The 24,501-nt window shown below is 34.3% G+C and overlaps 1 protein-coding gene across 2 annotated transcripts in view; it reads right to left on the bottom strand.

The window, feature by feature from the left end:
* The window catches only part of LOC124353951 (transmembrane protein 178B), a 76,592-nt gene extending 52,976 nt beyond the window's left edge, over positions 1–23,616 (bottom strand). Inside the window, exon 1 of one of the 2 annotated variants that reach the window (XM_046804036.1) lies at positions 23,349–23,616. In XM_046804036.1, the coding sequence (XP_046659992.1) occupies positions 23,349–23,474 (126 nt within the window). In that variant the 5' untranslated portion in view covers positions 23,475–23,616. The remainder of the gene's footprint in view (positions 1–23,348) is intronic. The other variant, XM_046804035.1, reaches the window with a different exon arrangement.
* Between the last annotated feature and the right edge of the window lie 885 nt (positions 23,617–24,501).

The raw sequence follows: 24,501 nt of genomic DNA, 5'->3' as shown, positions 1-24,501 counted from the left end.
GTGGTATTAAATTAAAATATTTCCAACGCTCTAAGAACATTCATTCAACAAAAAGATTATTTTATTTCATAATCTTTCCTTCTTATTAAACACATTCTTTAAACACTTTAACGTAAATTTCATGTGAATTTAAATAAAATTGTGAAAAAGAAACTTGTCAAGTTTATTGCTACGGCTTTTAATAGTCTTAACTCTAAAGTTATAACACGACGTCAATAATTAAATGTACAATTATTATCGCAAGAAGTGTATTATCTTATGAGTTCATTATGTTATACATTACTATTCAATAATAACATAAGCAGTATTTTGCTCATTTCTATAAATATTTAAAATTAAATAAATCAAATACATTGAAAGCAAAGTAGTAGAATTATTTAATAATGAAGGTCTTCGTGTGATTTTATCATATAATTGACTAATTTGTACAATACTTAAAAAAGTACTTTTTTTTAAAGGGGTACACCTTATTATGTTTATGGTGGCACACAGTATTGATGGCGATGGTAATATTTTCGCCATTGGTTTGGATGAGAATGGGTTAGATCTCAAGTCTAATTCTACCGTGTATAATACAGTCGTGACTCAAAAGGAATTTCCCTTCAGTACGCATTGTTTAAATGTAAACAAATTTCACAAGCGGGCCAGAGCTTTAGAATGACGTCACGTTTACTAATGCACACAAGGATTTAGTCTCTCCAAGAAAAGAAAACTCTCAAGGTGATAAACGATTAGCGTTAATGGTGGATAATCACTCCCACCATTTAGGGAATTGTTCACCCCAGGGAGGGTTTGATCACCATAATACAATTGCAAGATGCATCCAGTATAAGAAAATACTGCGACCAAAGGAGACAAGAAGAGAGATCTAACTGGACAGACGACTGACAGATTGAAAACAGTAATGGTAGCCTCAAGAGACTGACTTGTGGATTTAAGATCTGGCTGGCCTTGTTCATCAACCTTGACAACTTCCTAGCGCAGCCAACTACATGAATGCCGTTCCAACTGTATCTAGGGTACAGGCACTTGTTGTGTAGATACGTAACATCACCAACACAGTGGTCTGGTTAGCACTTTTCCACAACATTAAGAATTGTTTTTGGATCAGTGAATAAAAAGGCAATAACTGCTGTCCTGACAGTGTTTCCAAGTAGTGTAGTTACAGTTGGAACGAGTGTACTGTAACAGCAGACTCACGTCTATGGACTCCGATAGAAAGTGATATCTCGTCATGGGAAGGGCGCGAGCGCGGGAAAGCTAAATCGACAGCAGTAAACAAAGGAAGAAAGCCGACTTTATGTATAGGACACAATGGTATAATAGAGTTAGGAACACAATGGTATAGAGGTACAATACGACGAGGCGGGTACAGTTGAGTCTGCGTGGCGAGATGGCCCCTCGCTGTCTTTCGGGATCTATTAGTCATGGGAAATGTGTAAATTGTTATGTGCAACCAGGGATACCAATCTATACAAACTACTATGACGTATTTGTTTAAAGAACCAACTAATTTTGATCTTTCCTATTTCATTCCTATATTTTCTGATAATTTCCTTTACACAAATAAAGGAAAATTATATTTATTGAGTGAGTGTTTGTTATTTATCAATAAATACTTACACAATCACAGTTAGCAGGATAAAGTCCAAAGTTAGTCACTTCTTACTCAGGGTTTGCTCAGGGAACAACCGACTCAAATAATTGTCGAAAGAGTGTTTACTCTTCAAATAAAAATGTGTGGAGTTCCTCAAGGATCTGCGTTTGATCTTTTAATCTTATATATACGAGCTATACAAACTAGTCGAACACAAGTACTTTGCTACGAGATCAAAACATAAACTAGTTTCACTTAGTTTGTTATGTGCCAACTATTACTGTGTATTAAATTTTATGATAAATAAGTCAAATATTAATAGTTGAAATTTTATCGTCTTAAAAATTCCTTATAAACGAAAGTTTTTTGGCAACCCTTGCGTTGTAGAATCACCAGTGTGAAGAGGCCATATAACAGCTGGCCGTGGGTGAAATACAGGCTCTTTAAATCCACTCTAGCTATTTTGAACTACTGCCCTTGAGTTTAGTTCACTGTCATGGAAAAACAGAGCTTGACTGGGAACTACAGCCTTTGTTGGCAGAGCTGAAATGATAATCTGAAGGAATAATGGGCCTGCGGGGCATAAAGATTGTTTTACAGCCAGTGGATCACAGTGAATATGGTCACCTATGATATTATTCGGTGCAAGGTTTGAACTTAAAATCTTGTGTCACAGCATAGTTAGGAGGAATAGGTTTCCGTACCAACATCATTAAAGATCTAGCATTCAAACTCAAGATTGTGAGGAGAAATCCCTGTCGTTGCAGAATCGTTTTTAGAAATACGGATCGCTTATTAAGCCAAGATGTTTCTTTGGAACACCAGCAACATTCATCCCACTAGTCGACTGCGGTTACTATGATCTTATTTTACTTAGGCTTGTGACCAATAAATTAATTAAATATTAGTAACCATTTTCTCAAACGTAATTGTGAGAATGAATACGTTTTTCAGATTAAAGTACACTATTACATATACGCCAAATATAAATATCTACCATTAGGCAACAGGAAACAAATTCTGATGGGAGCTACTGTTCTTGTAAACCCCGCATTTTTCTTTTTTTATTAATTTATTTATTCTTTGAAATGACAACAATTACAAATCATTTTACTCTTAAATGCAAAAACCCTATTGGGTTTGTCTGCATTTCACTAAATATACTAATTACTTATTTTATGTTTTAAATTAATTTGTGGTCAAGTCCATGCAGTTTTATTACTAGAGTAAACACCTCACCAATCTTGGGTCATCGAAGTGAATTATTTACTACACATCTCAAAAAATACAAAAGTAGTATAATTCATAATAAATTTTCAATAAATTAATAGAGGACATTTTTGTAGTGACGAATGAGTTTGCAATTATGACCTTTAAATACTAATTGTAGAAAGTTTCAACATCCTAGGTAGTGCTAGGCTTAGAGATACTGTGAAGAATGCTCGGTAGCTCCTTTGTCGATCCTAAGTAGGCAACATTCACAACATCAACTTAGTTTTTAATATTTTACATACTTACAGGCTGAATTTTCCCAACATTCTTTCTTAGTACATGCCTAGAGGTTATACAGAATATTTGTGATTATTTCATAGTCCAAGCCTTATAGATTTTTAGAAAATGTGATCAGTCAAGTCAATGGTGTTTTGCTTGTATATACATAAACGGGCTGGCATAGTTTTTTGGCCGCATAATCATGTGATTTAATACAGTTTACCTGGGATAATAATTATGATCGCAAGGGCAAAGAGCGATCGAGAGAAAACAAACAGAAGTCAGCAAGCCCCTTCATGAAATTGAGGTAGGCAATACGCACAACATCAACTTAACTTTAAATATTTAAAGTACTTACGGCCTAGATTTACAAAAATCCTTTCTTAGTATCCATCTAAAGCATTTAAAGAATATTTGTACCAGGTTTTATGGCCGAAAGCCTTGTAGTTTTCTGGGAAAATGTGAGTAGTCAGTCAATGGTTTTGGCTTTTGTATGTATACATAACTAAATCAAACTAATCATACTAAATTTAATTAAAATGTATTTTAGATGTTTTTAAAGTCACAATATTTAAAATAACACAACATTTACTTGTTAATTTATCAATACGTCATTAAAGAAAATATAAGTGTAATGTATGGATAATATTCATTATTTCATTTCATTATTCTGATTTATAGCTCAAATAACAGGCCTACATTCCAGAGCTCGTCAAGCTAAAATAGAGGAACAATATAGGAAACAAAGAAAGTATATTATACAACTGCGAGAATCCCGAAAAGTATTATATACGCCTGACTATCGCATTCTCTTGTTAATAAAACTGTTTATTAAGACATGGATGTAAGAAATCTTAGAATATCAATACAGCAATACGGTTTAAAAGACTTATTATTTGGCTGTGTGTATTCGTTAAAAAGGAAATATAATGAAAGTAAAGAAACCCATTGATTTTCGAAGTGGAAGACAAGTGAGTGCAGTAAACAGAATTTAGTACGGCAAATCCTACTGCACCCTCCCACACTTTCCTCCTAGAATGTCATTAAACTTAGATCGTTGTAAGAAAATTCACAGTTGTTCCTTCAGCCTCCACCATTGTGAGACGACATCACGTACTGGCCGTGAAAGAATACAACAATAACTTATATTATCAGTAGCGGAAGACGTCAAAGTGAAAATATAACAGCCTATCGGAAGAAAATTAGAAATTAAGCCTTTGTGCACTAACAAAGGACACCGACGGCGGCTTTTTGGGCACTGCATCGCGCTCTTGTTGTAGAGGAGAATACGAACTAGAGAGAGCTTTATTTGTATTGAAACGATAACCTTTCTAATAAGACACACCTATCACATAAACACAATAAATTTTGATGGATAAATAGTGACATTTGTACATATTTGTATAACTGAAAACTTTTATATAAATTGAAAACCAAAATACAAGTTTTTCTTTAGAAAACTGTACAAGAATAGCCTGATTTAATAAAAAAATATTATACCTTTATATTATTTGTAGCATGTTATGTTAAAAAATATTTTTTATTATAAAACCTCAAACACAGGTAACACATTTATTTTAAACCTATAAACCATTAAACACTAGTACTTGCAAAACCTTCTGACGTTTACAACGGGAGTCTGGAAATTCATAATTTTTTTTAATGTGCAAACTGGATTGAAATTTGTATTTATTTCAGAAATCAATAGAAGATAATGCCCCCAATCTAAATAGAACTTTAGCCTAAATGTTTAAGTAGTCAGAAAATATCAACTCTTAAAAATAAATTACTGTAATATAGAAATGAAATTTCTGTATGTAAAATTATATTAAATTAAAACAAAAAAATTATAGAAAAACAGTTTCCAGTAATAATTATTGTAAGATAAATGCAATAGGATATACAGATCGCCATCCTATCAAACGCGTAACAGTCACTCCCTTATTCTTTACCTGAAGAAATACAGAAGCCTTAGCGTTAGAGGTCTAAACTTGGAAGTAGATTCCAAATTGTACGAAGAGCGAGTCCATGGTATGATTTGGTGGTGAACGCATACAGTGAATAGCTACAGTTAGTCGACAGAAGCTCGTAATCAAGGAAATCGCCACAGATATCAAACTAAAAAAATTTTCGGACGGTTAGCTCGGAGAGTCTTTTTCTCGAAAAATAGTAGTAACTTGATAGTGCATAACGAAAGCACCTAAATGTTTTTTATTAATTGATTACAATAACATTATCTGAGCACAAGGTTTGTTATTTCAAATTGTAAAAATGCAAGACTTGAAAAATCAAACATAGGGATCGAATGACAGCCGAGGACTTTCTAAAGGTCTTTTGTGACCTTAAATTCGTCCGGAAGGCCCAAAACTGCGGTCGGTGCCGGTACAAGGCCGACTACATCTCCATGTGCGTTCACAAGTGGCGACACACGTGGCGGTCCTGGAGACTTGAACTACCGGTTTGACAGAGTTCCATTTGAACACCCGCAACAGGTGGGAGTCAGGGGAATTTAATCATGTTTGAAGTATACGGTCAACAAATTCCCCAAATTTAGAATCTAGGAACCCTGATGATATTCTCAGGGAGCGTCGCGTTTATCCAGAGATAGTAAAATTGGGGTGTTTAATTAAAGTCGTCCATTGATTATCATGTTCTATAAAAAGTGCGTAAGTTATGTAACTAAGCTCGAAAAATTTAAATTAACGGGACAAGAACGTTTATATTTAATTGTAAATACACATTCATGTTTATTGTTCATGTAACGTGTGTAATATTTTTCTGATTCTAAAGCGTGCACACTGTACCAAGGTATTTTTTACTAGAAGCCCAAACTATACCAAATATATCGAAGCTAGGTTATTGGAATAAGTGACAAATACACACCTAACCAAATTGATGCACAATTTGGTGGTTTGGTATGTTTCAACATATATATTATGTACACTGAAATATACAAGAGGGACGTACATATTCTCGCTGAGAAGAAATGGAGCAAAATCGGGCCAAAATATCGACCTCTGTTTTCTCAGTAAGTTATGCCTGTGTGTGTAGGCTACAGCGAAATTTCTCAGATACATTCAACTAGTAATTCAATTTTGTAACCAATACTAGAAGGTGTTGAAGACAATCCACCGGTTGCTCTAAACCAGAAGTTGACAGCTGTGACTACTTCCGCAACCGCAGTAGTCGGGTTACTGTTAGCTTATCTATTCAAATATAGGTCCCGTTGCAAGATAATGGAGCGAGCGAGCGGTTCCGTCTACAGCTACTTTATTCAGTGGTCAGCACCTTGAGTAGCTAGTCGTTCCACCTCATAAAACTCGTGTCAAATGTCTAAACAAGTAAAATGTTGCATACCTCTATACAGGTACATCTGTTGGGTTTTTTTAAATGAAATGAATCCTAATAAAATGAAAATGTATACATTTTTGCAATTACAACTTTAACCATCAATTTTTACATATAAAGAGATGCCATTATTATTATTATGTCCTCATCATTATGTTTTTTTAATTTGTCGTGTATTAGAAAAAACTTTTTAAAATCATTTGTGAAATTGTTATGGTTACGTAACAATAATAACTGTTTTCAACTTATATTTTTGTCTTTAGTTACTTGATTTTTCAATTAGTACCTTGAATTGTTCTAGGTATCCAATTTTACTTGATGCCTAAAGAATTCAAACAGCATTGCTAGTTTGCCAGAAGTTACAATTTCATTTAAAAGCGCCATTATTTAAATTGCAAAGTCTATAGGATATACTACTGATAGTATACGAGTATTTATGTAATAAATGTACTTTATGCCATCGTAGTTCGTAGAACAATTCCTAATATTTTGAATGTAGGATTATTGCCTTATGTTCAGGAAGTGTTCAAACAACAATAGTAAGTTTAGAGAGCTACGTTATTCAGAATTACTGGTCAGGAAGTATAACAGTCTGTGTGGTGCAGTAAATAGATATTTTTGAACGCTATGACATTGGTAAGATTAACTTCGGTATAAAAAGTAATTGAAGAACTCTAGTGGAATGAGAGAAATACATATCAAATAAAGAATATATTTTAATAAGTATATAATTAAAATGAAAGACCTATTTTAAATTAAAAGGTGTTCGCCTGTGGGAGCGGCAGCTGCTGTTATCACTGCCCAGACGGAAGAATGCCACTTGCTAGAAAGCTGTAGAAAGCCAGTTCTGGCCGAGCCACTACATCCACACTTGAGGACATAGTCTGTTATTACTCGGACTGGTCTGGTACAGTTTAATCGCTGACCGTGCTTCCGCGTGGGGAAAGTGTCTTTTGATCAATTTCACACGGAACGAGAGTAAGGCTTTCCAGATTCACAAGTAATGGTTTGGGGAGCAATTGATCGTGGCAGTTGAATAGTTTGGTAACTACTCGCTTAAATTATTTCACCAAAGGAACTGCGACTATTCCAGAGAAAATTACAACTCTCTCCGTCTTATTAGTCCAAGAAGATTTTCGTAGGGAAATGAGTTGTGGTCATCCTCGTAGTAACATAATGGTAACTCGTAACTCCTTGAAGTAGTAACCAAAGAGGAAGTTAGTTGTGTACTGATTATATCTTCTATAACACATTTTGTATACGTAGACTCGCAGTTTATAAAAATATGTTTCTCCTTTATTAAAAAAGTAAAATTTGTTTAGACCTTAAGAGTCTTTCTAACAGTCTAGTAACCGGGAGCTAATTTGCACTGCACAATTGAACAACCTGTTTTTTTTTGTTTGTTTTTTTTTTAATTGACAAAGAAATTTACTCCAAAAGATAAACCGGTAGTGCTAGTTTAGGTGGAGGTTGAAATGGGAAGTACAAGAAGGGTAAAATGTAAGAAATTATATTTTCTCAGATAGTATCCTTATTAGCTTGACACATAAAAACCAACCATTAGGTACATAAAAGGTGAGATCAGCGTCAGGTAACTATTAGAGACACATAAAGTGGCGACTTTCAGTCTTTTTATCTAGTTGTCTGACAGTAATATAACCTGACCATTATTTATGCGTCAGGCGGTAGGTTTTAAGTATCATCAAGTTAGGAATAAGGTAAACTGAGAAAATATAGTTTTATATTTTTCACCCTTTTGATGAACTCCCATTTCAACTTCCACCAAAACTAACTTAGCAAACGATTTATTTCTTTCCTAAGAAACATTTCTTATTCTTATTCCAAGGAAACCAGGTTATGTGTTTACAAAGTGCAAATCGCATATAGGATTCTACACTATAACTTTAATAGTTCTTCAGAAAATTGAAAGTGGGTTAGACTGAATGCCTTGCGGAGTTTCAGTAATTCGATATCAATAAAAATGCATCAACTATTAACAAATAGTTAATTCCATTATAACTCGAAAGGCTGCTCACGATTCACAAATCTGACTATTACAAGGTAACCTTTCTACTCTCCGGCGGTCTCTGCCAAGGCCCAATAGATGATGACATTGATATTGGAGGCTACACACAGGCAGTCCCAAACAAGTTTGCCCTCGTTCGCACTTTTTGTCGCCTTCGAAACCCGGTTATGAGTGTGATTGAGTAACGTAGTGTTCAAGTTCAGGCTTTTGTTTATTAAAAGGGATTACGAATTGTACGTGTTGCAATGACTGATCTGTACAGAATGATGATAGTGAAGTATGTTACTTATGTGCTAGCATTACGTATTAGGATTACGAGTTAGAGTAATTGAGGGACAATAGGATTATTTTATCATATCAATCAAAATGATTATATGGGTAAGGTGATTTGTTGCATTGTTTCCCAACTTTTGTAGAATTTTCATAAATTGTTAAGTACGCAATCGATCTGAAAGAATTTTCAAGACGGAAGCTGTTCGCGTAAGAAGTTGCAGGTTCTCTTTATTACGGCTGTAGATAAAAAATGACCTTGCATGTAATGGACAAAGTTAAATCAATTACTCGTGACTGCCGCTTGCAACAGCATTTATTAATTTAATTCTCAAATGCTTACGGACACATCTCTACAGTATGTTAACACCAGGAAGACTAGCCAACTTTACAGATTAAATGTAATAATGACATAATTCATTATTTAGATTGAAAATTCTAAATGGGAACATAAAAGCTTGATGTAGTACAAGGAAATCTGTTTTACATTATAATACCTGTATTACCTATATCCACTTAAAGTCGGGTAGAATTCTAAGGCATTTAATTCAAATTTAAGACAAATATTATATTACCACATTCATTGAAAAGTCTGTAAAAAAACTTGTATGTTCATTTTTTACCTTTCAATGTACTCTCATATTCTTGATATCATAAAATTCCTTCAGTGTTGCCCCAATTTTCAAACTCTTCTGAGTATAGGGCTGGTTAAGGCCTATAAAGTGAGAATGAATTCGTTTACCCAAACCTGTTTGGCCAAAATTTCTTCCTGCCCTAAATATTTTCATATTTACGGTTAAGTAATTGGTATAGAGAGATAGCCAAATGTGGATGGTAACGGATACTTGAATTGTGTTGAAACATTTTATCTCCCAATTCTTTTGTCGCAATTCTAAAGAAATTAGCTATTTTGTTCTGCGAAGGAAAGGAACTTGGAGACCAGCGGCTGCCTAGGTGAGCCTTTTCCTTCCTACGCTTTTCAAAATTAGCTAATTAATAATGCTTAGTATAATACACCTTAATTGTTTTCTTTCTTAAAACTAGAAGACCGTACTTCATAGAAACTGCCAAAAACAACTACAAAACCTCGGTTGAACCAATAAACTTTAACTTTGTAAGCAATAGTCATTTTCACTTTAACTGCTCTTTGGTTTCATGCGAATAGCAGCACGTTCTTGCAGAGACGAAAGTTCTCTGGGTTCCACTGAAATTCATCATGTTATAAGAAATTCAATCAAAACCTGTTTAATACTTAGAAGTAAATTAAATCACAATTCAGGTGTATCGTCTTCTTTCTTAGTCATAGAAGTGTTGTAGCCTAGAAAACGCATCTTTATTTTTTCTTTCAATACGACAATAGACTCACAGATTTACGCACAGACAGAAAAAAGTGAAAGCAACTATGACTCTACCACAGTCCTTTGAAAAACCGTCGATTTGGCAATAACCAGAGTTACAGCTTCGCGGTCTATTTATTTTACCTATAAACATGTCACAGTCTCTGGCAGCGATAACTAAAATAACCTCACGAGTAACGTTTGTCGCTGGTCAACTACATTTTTGAACTGAATCACTGTATCAGCGAAAGCTCTACGTGTTGATTAGACTTGTAAGGGTATCTTAGATGATAAACCCAGCGCATGACGCTATCTGCAGGCGTATTATAAACGCCACCTGTGATTGTGTAGTTGACATGAACACGATACGACTACAGTAGTACAGGTACTCTCCGTGACGTGTTCTAAGTTTCAATCTTGTAAGTCTATAGCAAAATCCACAGTCAACAAGAACATTTCGCTACTACCTTTAAGGACCCATTTCAACTACACATTTTATAAATGTTCCCAGAAACTCATATCAAAAGTAAATTTTAGTTGCAGTAAAACAAAATGGTTAACTTTAAAATAATAAATAAAACCGTCTTAGTTCATTTATCTTAAAACTCAAAGAATTATAAACTAAACAGAAGCTCCTTCTCGTAATACGCGAGGAGCCTAATTTCAATCAAGTTCCTTAAAAGGTTTTTTAGATTTAATGAGTTTGATGTAATTTTTTAGCATCTACAGTCATTTATTTCTCATAATAGCCTGGACCAGAGATAATCTAAATATGTTTTTACAAACAAGTTTAATATTTGTTTTATATGTAATGCGACTGACATCATGTTGAATCAAAGTGACGTTCCAACTATTGTGGACTGAAAATCTGAAATGTAATGTCTATGTAAAGGAAAAGATTTGACGTATTTTATTACAGTTTATTACTATTTTAGTAATAAATGTTATTGTGATTCACCTCTTCAAAGACAACACTCGCAGCTACATCTTTAGACGGCCGAGTGATCCATAATGTACAGTACTAAGGAAACATGCCAAGGCTGCCAGAGTTGAGTTGGGATAATTGCTGCCATCTTGCTGATAACACCTACTCACTAATCAGGAGAAGAATGGCTGGAAGCACCTCTCCAGATTAGCTTTCGTGTTGGAAGTCTTAGAAAGCGTGAAACCTTGGAAGTGTGAGCGATGCAGAAACGTTGTATCTTGTTTCTGTAAACGATTTTCATATATCGTATAGAATCGTATTTTTCATTTAGCTATCATTAGACTACATTTAACGGGGAGAGAAAAAGATTATTTTGTATTTGAAGGCGAAGATAAAATAATAGAGATACAATCAAGAATAGTATTTTCTTCGGAAGAAAATAATTAATTGACAGTCAATCAAATTAAGACAATCAGCTCATTTTATACGATATACACTTTATCCTGGAGAGCTAAAGAACAACTAACATGTTGCCTTTAGAAATGCTAGATACGATACTGGAGATCTAATTTGCTAAACTCGTGTAAAACGGTTTCATATTTATGATGCTTAAACATTTTTTTAATTTTAAGTGTCGCAGCCCTGTATTTACGCTATTCAGGTGTTGCATATTGAGGTAGTTTGAGGTAGGTATCAACATGAAAGTTAGAGAATAATAGCTACTCTCTTTTTCGGTTAACCTAAAACGTAGGACTGACATGCTAAAATTTTGCTAAATGTTTACAAGTCCCACTTCGCACGATCTGTTGGGTTTTTAAATGGAAAGTACGTAAAACGTGTTAAGGATAGCAGTAAATAAACGTTTAGTATACAGGAATACAAGATATTATACAATCCTGTACAAGAAAATTAAGGATGTGAGCAGAAACTTGGTCTGATGGCGCGACTAACTTGGTTTACTGAATTTTAAACAATAATTAACGAAAACACAGGGACCAGAACGAAAATTGTATCCTGCAGGAAGCAATAATGGTAAAAGTGAAAATAATTACATAACACTTAGTAACCCAGAGAGGATATCCTAATGTTTCACATCCTGCAACATGTAGACAAATACATCGTGACGTGCAGCCTATATTCTGTGATTGCATTTGCAACATTAAAACGTTACAAGGTTAACTATCTTTCTTTGACTCAATGTTTTATGGACTTTGTTTAGTTTAAATATATATACGTATTTGGGATTTGAGGCATAGAGTAGAACTATATTGTTTTAAGGAGTTTCTCATGGTCTATGTATGGGGCAGACCATATGTTATTTTTATAATTGTGTTTAAGCATCAAAGGCTGCTTCAATATTAGGCGAGGCCCTGTTTCTCGTGACAGTTAAAATCTCATAATGACCAGCCGCCTTCGGTGACTGTAGTAACTCTATGATCAGCGAAAATTAAATTAACCTACAGTTTTACCTAGCGTTGTAGTCTCCCAAACTATTACACAGTACATATGTATAAATGAATTACACCACCTAATGACGTTTATTTGTGTAATATGTATCAATATTATTATTACTATGACAAGTAAAATAAAGCTCACACTAACTGTTGTTAAAATACACACTCTAAAAGAAATGTTTATTATGTAAGTCATCAGTCATGTATTAAGGTCACAGGTTTCTAAAGTTTTACCATCCCTGCCATTCCTAAAGGGTCTAAACAGTATAAGAAACCATCCGTTTTTCTACTGTACTTTTTTAACTGTACAGGCTACATAAATCACACAAAATTATGAATTTCACCTGGGTAAAAAGCAATAAACCCCGAGCTTATAGTAAAAGTATAAGTAAAATTATAGTATTTTTAGGAAGAGTATATATAACTATAACATATATGATTAAAATAATTATGTTTTCTAATTAATTGAAATTGGAAAAGATTACCGTGTTTCAAATTTGGGTAACTAAGTATTTAACACAAAACAAAGTATATAAATCCGATATAGTGCCTCATATTAGCATATTCTCTGATGAAAAACAATACTTTATTATTTACAAGGGGCCATAAATACTACCACAAAGTAACCCTGTTAAAGGTGTTATTCTAAATCGGAAAAATATGAATATTAATGTTATTGCTATTGTTAAACCTGATATCTTTAAGTACATAATTATATATTGTTCTTATAAAATTTTTTCACAGCTTCCAGGGTAGTTTAGGTTGTTTCCTGATGTTGTTGCAGCTATCTCTGTTTTCAAGTTTCTAGAATTTAAAATTTTGAAAACAGCAACTTTTATTTAAGACTGTATTAAACTTCCAGGCCAAAGTATTTTATTACTTTTAGCAGACGGTTGGAGACCACTACACTGGTTAGAAGCAAAGACTGCGGAATAACAGTCACATTTGAGGTGTGACAAATCGCATGTCCACGGTGTGCGGCCCAGAGATGTCACCCATTCCTCCGGTTCTGTCGTCGCCGAAAGAATTCACACGCACCAATGGCTTCGACAGTGAACGAGACAGCAGAGTTTTTGTGATATAGTCGTAGCCATCGGTTTACTTTCTCAAGCCCACAGCCGATTCCATTAGCAATATCACTGATGAAAAAACTTTAAGTCGATTTTATATTCATCTTCTTCGCCTTATTTTTCTGCTTTCTCAACGCGTTCTGTGCACAACAGCTACAAATATCAACGACGGATAAGTAGTTAATGTTTTAATATGAAAGGCGCTTGCATTGCGACATTAAAACTTTTAAACTTTTTCCCCACATACTTATGTGGAATATGTTAATCTGAATATTTATTCTAAATCGACTTGGTGGTGTTGTAGCTATTTATTTTTGCAAACAATATCGGTTTATTAGGTTAGTGGTTTGGGTTCCACGTTAATTTATACATTTTATCCACTTTTCCTTTACGTATTTGGTTTTTGGTCTATAACTAAAAAAACTTTTGAGTTATATAACTGACGCTTTTTTTTAATAATCCAAGAGTTTTTAATTTTTAGAGCTGGGAAACCATCTAATATTATTTTAAAATGGTTCAATTGTATTAATACCGGGTATTTTGGTCGAAAAATCCGTAAGAAAACATTAGAAATGTAAAAATGGAATAAATAATGTTATGCTGGTTTTGTTATAACCTATAAAGGTAAATGGTACACAACAGAAAGAACTATTATATCTAACAAGTGATGGATAATATCCTACTATTCCAACACTTTGCTGGTTAGAATGTAAAATTGATTCACTTCTAACTCAAACTCGTATAGCGACAATAATACACCTCCCTTGGGAACAGAGTGTGAATTTCACCAAGATCATAGTTGTCGACCTTTGTGGGTCTACTTCGTCAGGTGAATGTAAGTGCTCCTAAGATGGAACAGACTCATCTACGAGATTCTACAGGCCAAAACTGGCGTATTGGTGCTGCTACAGTATTGTTGATATATCACAATGGGGTATCAAAAAATCTATCATTTCGCACTATGTGAATTAATTTAATTACAAAAAACATAAATTTATATAATGATACAAACATTAAAGAGAAGCAACGAAAATCGTACATTTCACTACTAGTCTCTAAAGTGGCATCACACAATAGAGAGCTTTCGAGACGAGCATTGAGTAATAATTTTCATCGCGATGCAAAAAAGCATACAAAATCTTTTAAAAGATTATATTTTATAGTTTCGCAATTATTCTTCGGCGAAGATACATTAGTTTTAATTGTTTACACCGGGAAAGAGATGTTTGCACAGGGAAATAATTGTTTACAAAGGGAAATTAATGTTTGGAAGAGGGAAAATCCGCTGCTTAGCTGCGAGGGAAACTAAGACTTTCGCAGGTCTCGGCTGTACTGGAAAGTGTATCCCATTATCGTATAGAGTGATGAAAAATAAATTTAGATCTATATATTTGTTATGAATTAGTTTGGAAGAGAAATCGTATATAAAAGTATATACATGTACTGCGTTTTTCAACGTTTATTGTGAAGTGTGAGACTAGTAAGCCATTTTAATAACGAAACAGTGCAATTTGAATATATTTCTCGTTCCTTGTAGAAAGTGAGAAAATCGGTTAATTTCGTAATGATGCGACAAAACCAGCGGCGCCGGAAGGCACACATCAGTTACACGCGGCTCGTGGACATGAGCGCATTTCCATAGAAACGTTTAGCACCCTTGCGAGCTGAGCATGGAGGAATGTGGCACATTCACATTCTTGTACTACACGAGTACCGTTGAGTTGACAAGTACCGGAGGGCTTGCAGTGTTACCACTCTACAATATTTGAAGGTATCTCGTCTCTGAAAGAAATGCCAATTCCACCATATAAACTGACAATATTCGTATTTTTTCACGACTAACTAAGGAACTTTTAGTGTATATGTTGGAAACACAAGTTTATACCACATAAATTATATAAATTATGAAATAATAAGATAATAAGTAGTTTATAAGGTTTATTTAAGAATCAATTTCTTTTGCAATAATTTGTATTACTGTAAAGGGCACTTCGAAATACCGGTAATTATTTAAAACTAAAACCTGTTAATGTTAATCCTTTCCATTAGTATTTTTGCAATAAATGAATAATGGTGATGTTTCTCGCGCTGTATTTTAATTTTTACTTTGTTCTTTTATTTTATATTTCTTTATGATGCATTTGAGTTACTTGGTACAATAATTGCTTGTTTTATTTTATTATATATGAAAGTAGTTATAAACCTTATGAAATCGCATGAAATATCAGAGAGGATGAAATGTCGGCAAAGAAGATTTAACTGCCATTTAATTGAATAGTATTCGAATTAGTTCTCGTGTGTAAAATTGTATCGAGAGAAACAAGAGTCTGGACCTAAATGGCTATGATTTGAACAGATTGAGAAAAACATAGAACCTAACATCAAACTCGAATAAGTACTGCACGTGCTAGCGAGTCCATTTTGCAAATTACCTCGTTTTCAAGAAAGTTAAAAAGGTATAACTAAGTTCTGTCAACCTCGGAACAACATTGAATATATTCAACTGTTTATGTGGTGTTCCATTAAACATTTGCAGGAATGTTATGCATCACTATAAATTACAATAGTGCTTTTAAGCTTTGTTTTTTTTTTGTTGTTGTACAATATTGATCTTCGAAATTCAAAAATTATGTAATGTTATAAAACTTAAAGATAATAGCTATATGGATCCTCTTTCGGTTGAAAGCACAACATGGCAATGCATTTCAGAACTAAACCTTGGAACCCCGTTATTGCCTAGTAATTATATATAAAAAAACTCTTCACCAAGTTTTAATTCTTCATTCTTAGACAATTACCATTACGTATCATATAGCTTTATTCAAACAAACAAATCGGCTTTCGAATACGTGACACTCAAAGACTATAAAAATGAGAATCAAGAAAATGTCACTACTTTCTAAACGACTCGAAAACTGCCGTAAAACTAAACGTGTCCTCTAATGTTGCCAAATTAGACATGGGCTTGGTGCGAGTACGCAATACGCAGATTAATTTGGCGCAGACACCCGAGTATAACGCATGCGTTTCTCCTCGACGTGAAAGTGACCAGAGTTGGTGAAACCGTGATTAAATTTGTATTAATTCCCTCTGACAATCGTTTATATCTGTCCAAGTAGTCGAGTGTCCACCAGTGTTTAGAATTGGTAATTACCTACAAAAAGAGAAATCAAATTGACTACTGTTTTACTGAGCTCGAAACACAAAAATGATTTATTGATTATTTATACACGATTTTAAATTCTAATGAATTCACCCTAAACATGACTTTATAGTCCAAGGATAATGATTCAATTAGTTCAAGAAATGCGAAGGAGGAGAGCGAGACTTAAAAAGATTCCATCAGAGTTATAAAACCTGCAATATATATATATATATATATATATATATATATATATATATATATATATATATATATATATTAAAAGAAACACTAACATACTTCATATTACGTAGTTAGTTGAAGGTCAGTTTTGTTTTAAATTTAAGTCTGTACCGTTCTGCTCTATGACCATCGCTGGAAACAAATGCACTTTCCAACATCAGCGGCGTCTTTGATCACAATCTACAAGTCCACAATACATTCCCTTTCACTCATACTGTTGGTGGAGGCAAGAGGTACATAAGTTTTTTTGTGAGGGTGCGGTGAAGCGAGGACTTGAGAGGCTGTGAAAAGACGAGCAAGAAGGACAAGCGAGAAGATAGAAGAGGGGGAAGGGGGAAGCGGTCGACCAGACAATGGCAAAATGGCGGCCATCTTAAAGCCTCAGGCAGACGTGGACAATTACAGCCAGCCTGGAGCACCTCTTCCTTTGGGGCGAAGACAACTGGAGAATCCTTCAGATTGTCTCTCCGTATTTTGTCCTTGGTCGAACACTCCAGTTTCCCAGGACTTGCCAGTATGAGTCCTTTACCATTAGAAGTCTTGTCGGAGAACTAATCCCACACTGATCAGGAATCGGTTAAGTTTTTGCTTTTGTACCGACAAAACAGAAAATTTGCACCATCGCAATACCTTAGTGGATTTTGATTTGAATTTAGTAAGTGTATTGAGTAGTAAAAAAGCCTTTCTTAAGACTTTGCTATCAAATCTTTATTTCCGACACTAACAAAGCAAGTTTACTATCATATCACATTCTGATAAGTTGCACCACCATCATCACAAATTTCAGTCTGAGAGAAAGAGACGTTTGACGTTTGCCACGTTTCGGTGTAGTTTTTGCTTGGATTTGTTAAATTATTTATTTAAAGTTACATGAACTTTAAGTTAAGCTAGGATGTTAGTGTTTGGATTGTAAAAAGCTTTAAAAGTAGGGTTTACAATAGTTGTCTTGATAGTGCTGTTCTTTCTTTATTGAAAGAATGGTTGGTCCTGTATTCTGTTCTCGAGTCACGTACACTGTTTAACGATGGTTAGTTGAAGTGTAGGTCTATATCAAACCGAAGTACTCTCGAGAGTACATTAGTTTCTCTTGAAGCTATTTCTGTAATTGAGTCTAGGTTACTCAGTTTCAGCTGCTTTGAGTTGTACAAGCTGACCCTAGCATGATGTGGCTTCTTCTCAAAGCATGAAACGATTGGTGTAATGTGAAGAAGAAAAAACTACAGCTTCTCCAGCAGTATTATGGCTGTGAACGGATTGTTCTTTTGCATACATATAGCTTCTTGGATATAGAGAGTGTATTATTGGTTTAATGTTGCTCAGTTTACTTAAACCACAGAAATTTTGCATTCCTATCAAACCTAGTATCATTTGTTTAACAAATGAAGACCGGTAGGTGAAATTAAAGGCACAGAACGTCAGATCTAGCAGACCACGAGCGCGGTGAGACAACCTTGCTATAATGATCGGGAGGATGAGTTCACCATCATATTTGCCATTTAAAACTGCAAGTCACGATTCAACCTCTGTTAATCATTCAGCTCAATGTTGTGTGTTAAGGTGTTGTGACACTAGGAAAAATTGAACTCTAAGAAGAGTTCTAGTAATGTATTGTTTGTAAAATATTAAAAAAAGTAGTATTCCATAGGTACTGATCTTTAACCCTATATTATTTATAATTTATGTTAATTATTTCAGGCTGCCCTTTAGTTTGTTTTTATGTCATTATATAAATGTTGTTAGTTAATGTTAAAATGTAGTTTACGTTGTTTATATAAATAACTGCTTTGTGGGTCCATTAAATTTGTTTTAACGTGAGCTTCCACTAGCCTTTTCTCTGTGAACATATTATAAATAATATTGAACACATTGCCTACTACTACTATTACTGTATTTATCGACTAATATAGTACACAAAAGTCTCATTGGAACATAGTTCACAGCGCGATCTCACGGCCAGGCCTAGAAACTTTCGTTTTCTGAACATTCTGTATACTGGTAATATTACCAATCTCATTGATTGTCATATTTGTATTGTCTTTAAGCAATTGTATGGATAGACAACAAAAATGATGACATCATGAAAAACGAACACCATAGTCTTTTAAATCAAACTTAAATATTGCCATTATAAAAGTTAGAAACGGGATAAATATACATAAGCACATTTGACATGGGCACACTTTTGACACAATTATGTAAACCAAATGAAATACTTCTCAATCAATAATAAAATATTTACAAATGTATCTAAAACCTTCAAATGATATACTATTTATTCGACCTTATTTAAGCTCAATATCGCAACGTGTTTACTTTGATGTTTTGATTATATTTTAGTTCATAAGTAATGCAAGGCCCGTACGTTTGTGCTAGTATATTCATAAAATTTATATATGTTCCAAAGATGTATTTCACACTATTCCTAACTAATGTTTTGAGGATTCTTTCTATAATCTAGAACGTAGTTGTTTATTTTCAGCCTGTTGAAAACTGTTTGCCTCTTTTCAAGAATTTAATAAAAGATTAAGCTTTAATCAAGATGTGATAGTTAAGTCTTTGACATATTGAAACTTCTTTATTGAACATTTTATTGTTAAGCAATTATATTAAGTACTTATGCATAACTTATATTCCTTCATAACAAATACCACAACAACAAAATACAGTGTTACAAAATAAATTGCCATATAATGCATTCTTGTTAGACAAACCATTAATCCTAACCTCGTTGAATAATCCTCTGAAAGGCCAAGTAAATGTTGCTCTCAGATGAGTGTTTTCGAATATAGTGAATTGGGTTTTATCACTTATTAAATTTATTTATGAACTGACAATACTGTTCACAAAAACACAGCCCAGTTTACAACCTTGTTTCTCATTAAAAACTTTTACGAAATCATTAATTTAAGTTTCAACTTTACGTAAACAAATATTTTTATTGAAATATGTAGTATCGGTTAATTTGAATTTATTGAAAACACTTGAATTTTTATTAAAACAACTAACTTTCTGTAAGATTCGACTTCTTAAACGGGAATAATCCATCAAACACTGAATTAAGTCACTGATAGCATCGTAGGTGCTGTAGTAGATGCACTTTCCCGGCTACTGCATATTGACCAACTTTTCAATATTTTAGAAAGTACATCTCTATCTTCTCCGATCATCACTCACCGTTTGCTGTGCACGCCGTTGTCCTCCACTAGTCACTGTGACTAAGCCAAATTTTTTAAGTCCGCCTTTACGACTGCATGCAGAGTCGCTAAATTCCAGTGGGACTTTCCAAAGATTAGTATTCAATTTACTACCCCATAAACGTAATAATTACCTATTGATCATTTAGTCTTTACGAGGGAAAACGGGTTGTATACACGTATAAGTGTCGCTATCATCTCGGTTCAGACCAGCCAACCGCGCCGCACGAACAATCGCAGTCAGCTGTGACCTGGTTCACAACTAGTTAGTGAATTATGTTGCATTGTTGGGTAGGAATTCCTTTGTTGTTGGTTGGCCAACTATACGAGTTCACCCGAACATGTTTATTCGGCATTCTGATACTGATCGTTACAATCACTGAGCGAACCTTTAATAATTGTAACCCTTCATTGGTGATAAATCCATAAATAGTAGAGTTTAGCTAGAATTCACATTCCAATATAGTCCAAATACAATAAATATCATTAAAATCATTTCGATAAAATATATATACAAGGTGTAACATAACTTTCTATAGAAACTTTATGATAATGTTTCACGGACAAAGAGGAGCTAAAAACTAAATACATCCAATTGTATATCTCTTTTCGTTTACCGTCTGCCTATGCATATGTTTGACCAATGTAGGCTGTTCAGATCCACATATATGTAATAATTCACATATGTCATCTCTTCTACGGGAAACTGATGTTTGACTAATGTTGGCTGTTTAGATCCACATATGTGTATTTATTATTGAATAGGACATAAGAGGACTGAACTATCACACCGGAATTATGTTGGAAATGTCCAGGGATGCCAAACTAGAAGTAAACGATTTCTAAGAAAAAACGTTTTCAATGGTTTTATTAATTTCATAAGTGTAACTGTCATCAATTTGGGTTTTAGGAACGTTATAAAATTGAAATTATTACACCTGCTAGATGTCACTGGTATTTTATCTCTATTTCATCATGACCGTCTCTGGCAGTGGTCACCGTCTCAGCTCATCACTTCAAGTATCCGGGTTCGAATTTCGATTAGGGTACATTTTCGCCCTTTAACTAGTCTTAACCTAAGTCTACTCTGAAGTAATGTGATAAACTGTCAATGCTAGAACTTCCAATCATCAATTTAATAAAAGTGTTTAATAATCATTGTAATATAGAATAAAACAAGACATAATTAAAAATTGTCATATTAAAAATAATCAAAACTTCACCGATGCTTTTCTAATACGGTATATATCTAATACATGCTACTATACTATTTAAATCAGACAGGATGTAAATAAATACATGGAAAAGGTCGCCCTTACACGGGAATGTAACTAGGTAGGATAGGACCGGAGCCAGGCACCATCTGCCCTCTGGCCAATACACAAAAAACACATTCCATCCGCCCCTCAGTGACAAGAACCTTTTCCACCTTCTATTTTGTGGTGCCAGCACAATTGCCCTGCCTCTATCTTCAGCCCCAACCTGTCGCAGTCAGCTGATAAATATTTCAAGGTCGTGTCCTCTACGGGAGCCCATACATTGGATTAGAAAGGGAAAAGATACCAAGAAAACAACACGGCAGGTGTCCGCGAAATATAACAAGGCGAAATTGTTTGATCTCTATACGCGTTTACTCCGGAGTTGACAACACTAATGCACGTACTGTAAATGTTCTCGACATTTTGTTGCCAAAAATATTTTCAGGTCCAGTATGAAAACTTACAAGTTATCGTTTTTAATTTTACTTCTAAAATATATAAACTTTGTGGACTCTTAAACAAAATACAGATGCAATAAGGGTTGCTAATCTCTTCAAAGACTATGTTAACAGCGTTACTTTATAATTAATAAATGTACGTAAACCATAAATTTAGATGAGCAGAAAAACTTGTATCTTCTTAAAATATAGCTTGACTGTTCGTTATAAGTATGAAGTAATAGCCTTCTAAATAAAATTCCACATGAAACCCCAAAATTGTGAAGCACATGTTTAAACGCCAACAGAAACCATTACTTTATAATAGTTAAACATTCATCATTGAGAGATTTGATATCATGTAATGGTGGAGATATCATATCTCCATTTTTCACTTCCAAACGAGTTTTCACAGTTGAAAGGGTAATTCTTTGGTGGAAATGAATACGCTTGCTCTAGCTCATGTTCCCCAAAAAGGGTGAATAATTAGTTCATTATTGCAGAAGTTAATGCAGAATTCGAAGATAATTTTCTCATTGAGCTCCTAATAAATTATTACCTAGAGTGGAACGGATACCAAGAGAAACAGCGTTATATAATAACGAGCAAAGTGCATGCCTTGATTATGGATCCTCAGAAGGATACATAGCTTTTTTTTATTATTTCTTATTGTAATTCAAGTAAAAAATTAGTCTGATTACCAAGATTTCAATTATACGAATAACGTAAAATTATCACCACCTTAACCCTGCTGCCAGTGCCACCTGTATTACCCTACACCCCACTGCAGCAGGAAGCGACCGCAGGGCAGTGCCATTGTTATACAGCCCCTCGCCCCCTCTCGCATAGTTTACAATCACCACCTGTTCTACACAGACGAGAGGGCTTCAGAAGCAAGAATGCGCTCAGCTGTTTCCCCAGGAAATCATTGTTTTTGTACACTCATTGTTGAGAGAACTGTGAATGGAATACGGAAGTTGGAACGCAGGTAGTATAATTAAACATAGTATGCGCGTTCTGTCTCTATTGATAACAGTTTGAGAGGTTGCGGAAAATAATTTTTTAGTTGTATCAATTCTCTACAAAATTAAATATCATTCATGTAAGCAAATGCAGGAATATCTGAATACTGTCTTTTCGTCTGGAATGTCAACTAAAACGTTAATCATCAATGAAGTTTACTATAGAGCATATATCATATTGAGTTGTAAAACTACATAAAAGAAATCCCTTCAGAAGTAAAGGCTACTCGTATATTACATCTTTTCAGTGAAGTTTGGCTTTCGTTCAAGAATAGACAACATAATATTTCTTTAATAAACTTGAAGAAGTTCTAGAATGTTTTGAAAAAGAGAACACAGTGGTTGATGGTTTTTTAGGACCAAAAAATCTTCTGGGCATTGTCTCTTATTTCTTCATTAAATCGTAGATTATTATAGCCTTCTATGGAACAACTAAGACGTTATGAAGTTTAACAAGCTCAATCTCACCAATTACAACGTACAGTATACCACAGGGATCAGCTTTAAGACCGTCGCTATTATTATCGACTTACCTTGATATTGGAACGCTTCACATCTATGTGCACCCAGTTGTCGGTGCTGAACGCGATGGCCAGCAAGGCAGTAGCCACTATAGCTGTGATGGTAGCGAGGGACAGGGTAACGGCTGAGCACGGCATCGTGGTAACCGATAACACAGGGGGTGAGGTAAACTACAAGAGAACTACGGCGGATTGAGAAACGTTCACTACACTATCATGGCGTACTTCCTAACAACTCGACACTCACTCACAGACTGGCCGAGGGGAGGAACTCTCTCCTTCTCGTTCCCCCTCCTCCGACTCATTTCTACTGCATACCTGAGCGACGGGACGCGGTGAAGGAGAGGCTACCTGTTGAGGAGAAGGAGGGGAATGCGACTTCAATTTCAGATGCCCCTGAAAATACTAGGCAATAACCGCAAGGCAGCTGATGTACTATATTGCGTTGTAAAAATTAAAGGCGTTTAAGTTTTAATTGCGGCTAACAATACGTTTATATTATTTTCAGTTTACTTTCTTTTCTTCCAAAACAGCAGTTATTTATTTTTAACAACAGCTATGGTAAACAACATTATTATTTAATAGTTTGAGGTTTGAACAAGTGCTTAAAATAATTAACAGATACTTTTACTTAAATACATTTTCAAAACTAACATTTTTTAGATAAATTTCTTTTCCTACAACAGAGAATATATTTTACAGGGGAGAAATCGGTGTTTTCAGATAAAGAATGTGAGCATGTTAGATATAAGATTTACGTCAGATTTTCCTTATTACAAAAAGTATGTGTGAAATAATTATATTTAAACCATTACGTAGGATCGATATTTAGCTTGAATTTTGGTATTTATTCTGGTCTGCTAATATTCCCAAATGTTAGTACATCTATTGGTTTTTATAGATTGTTGAATGATCATGCCAACAAACTATGTATTTGTGTTTTTACTAAATTCAAATGAATCAAGTCTTATACGATTTGGTTGTTTTTAAAATTCCTAATTAGCTAGATAGCAAACAATATAGTGCTGGCTGAAAATCTGTTTTAATCCCTGTATACACAATACACGTTAAAATTTTAACGTTAATTTTGGATGAAATATGAAATTTAAACAATGGAAGAGAAAAACAGATAGTTTGATCATCTTAACTTGACCACTTTAAAACA

This window comes from Homalodisca vitripennis, chromosome 2, assembly GCF_021130785.1.
Source record: "Homalodisca vitripennis isolate AUS2020 chromosome 2, UT_GWSS_2.1, whole genome shotgun sequence".
In the NCBI taxonomy this organism is placed as follows: domain Eukaryota; kingdom Metazoa; phylum Arthropoda; class Insecta; order Hemiptera; family Cicadellidae; genus Homalodisca; species Homalodisca vitripennis.
Note: the sequence above shows the minus strand (reverse complement) of the source record. Positions and strands in the feature narration are given on the sequence as shown.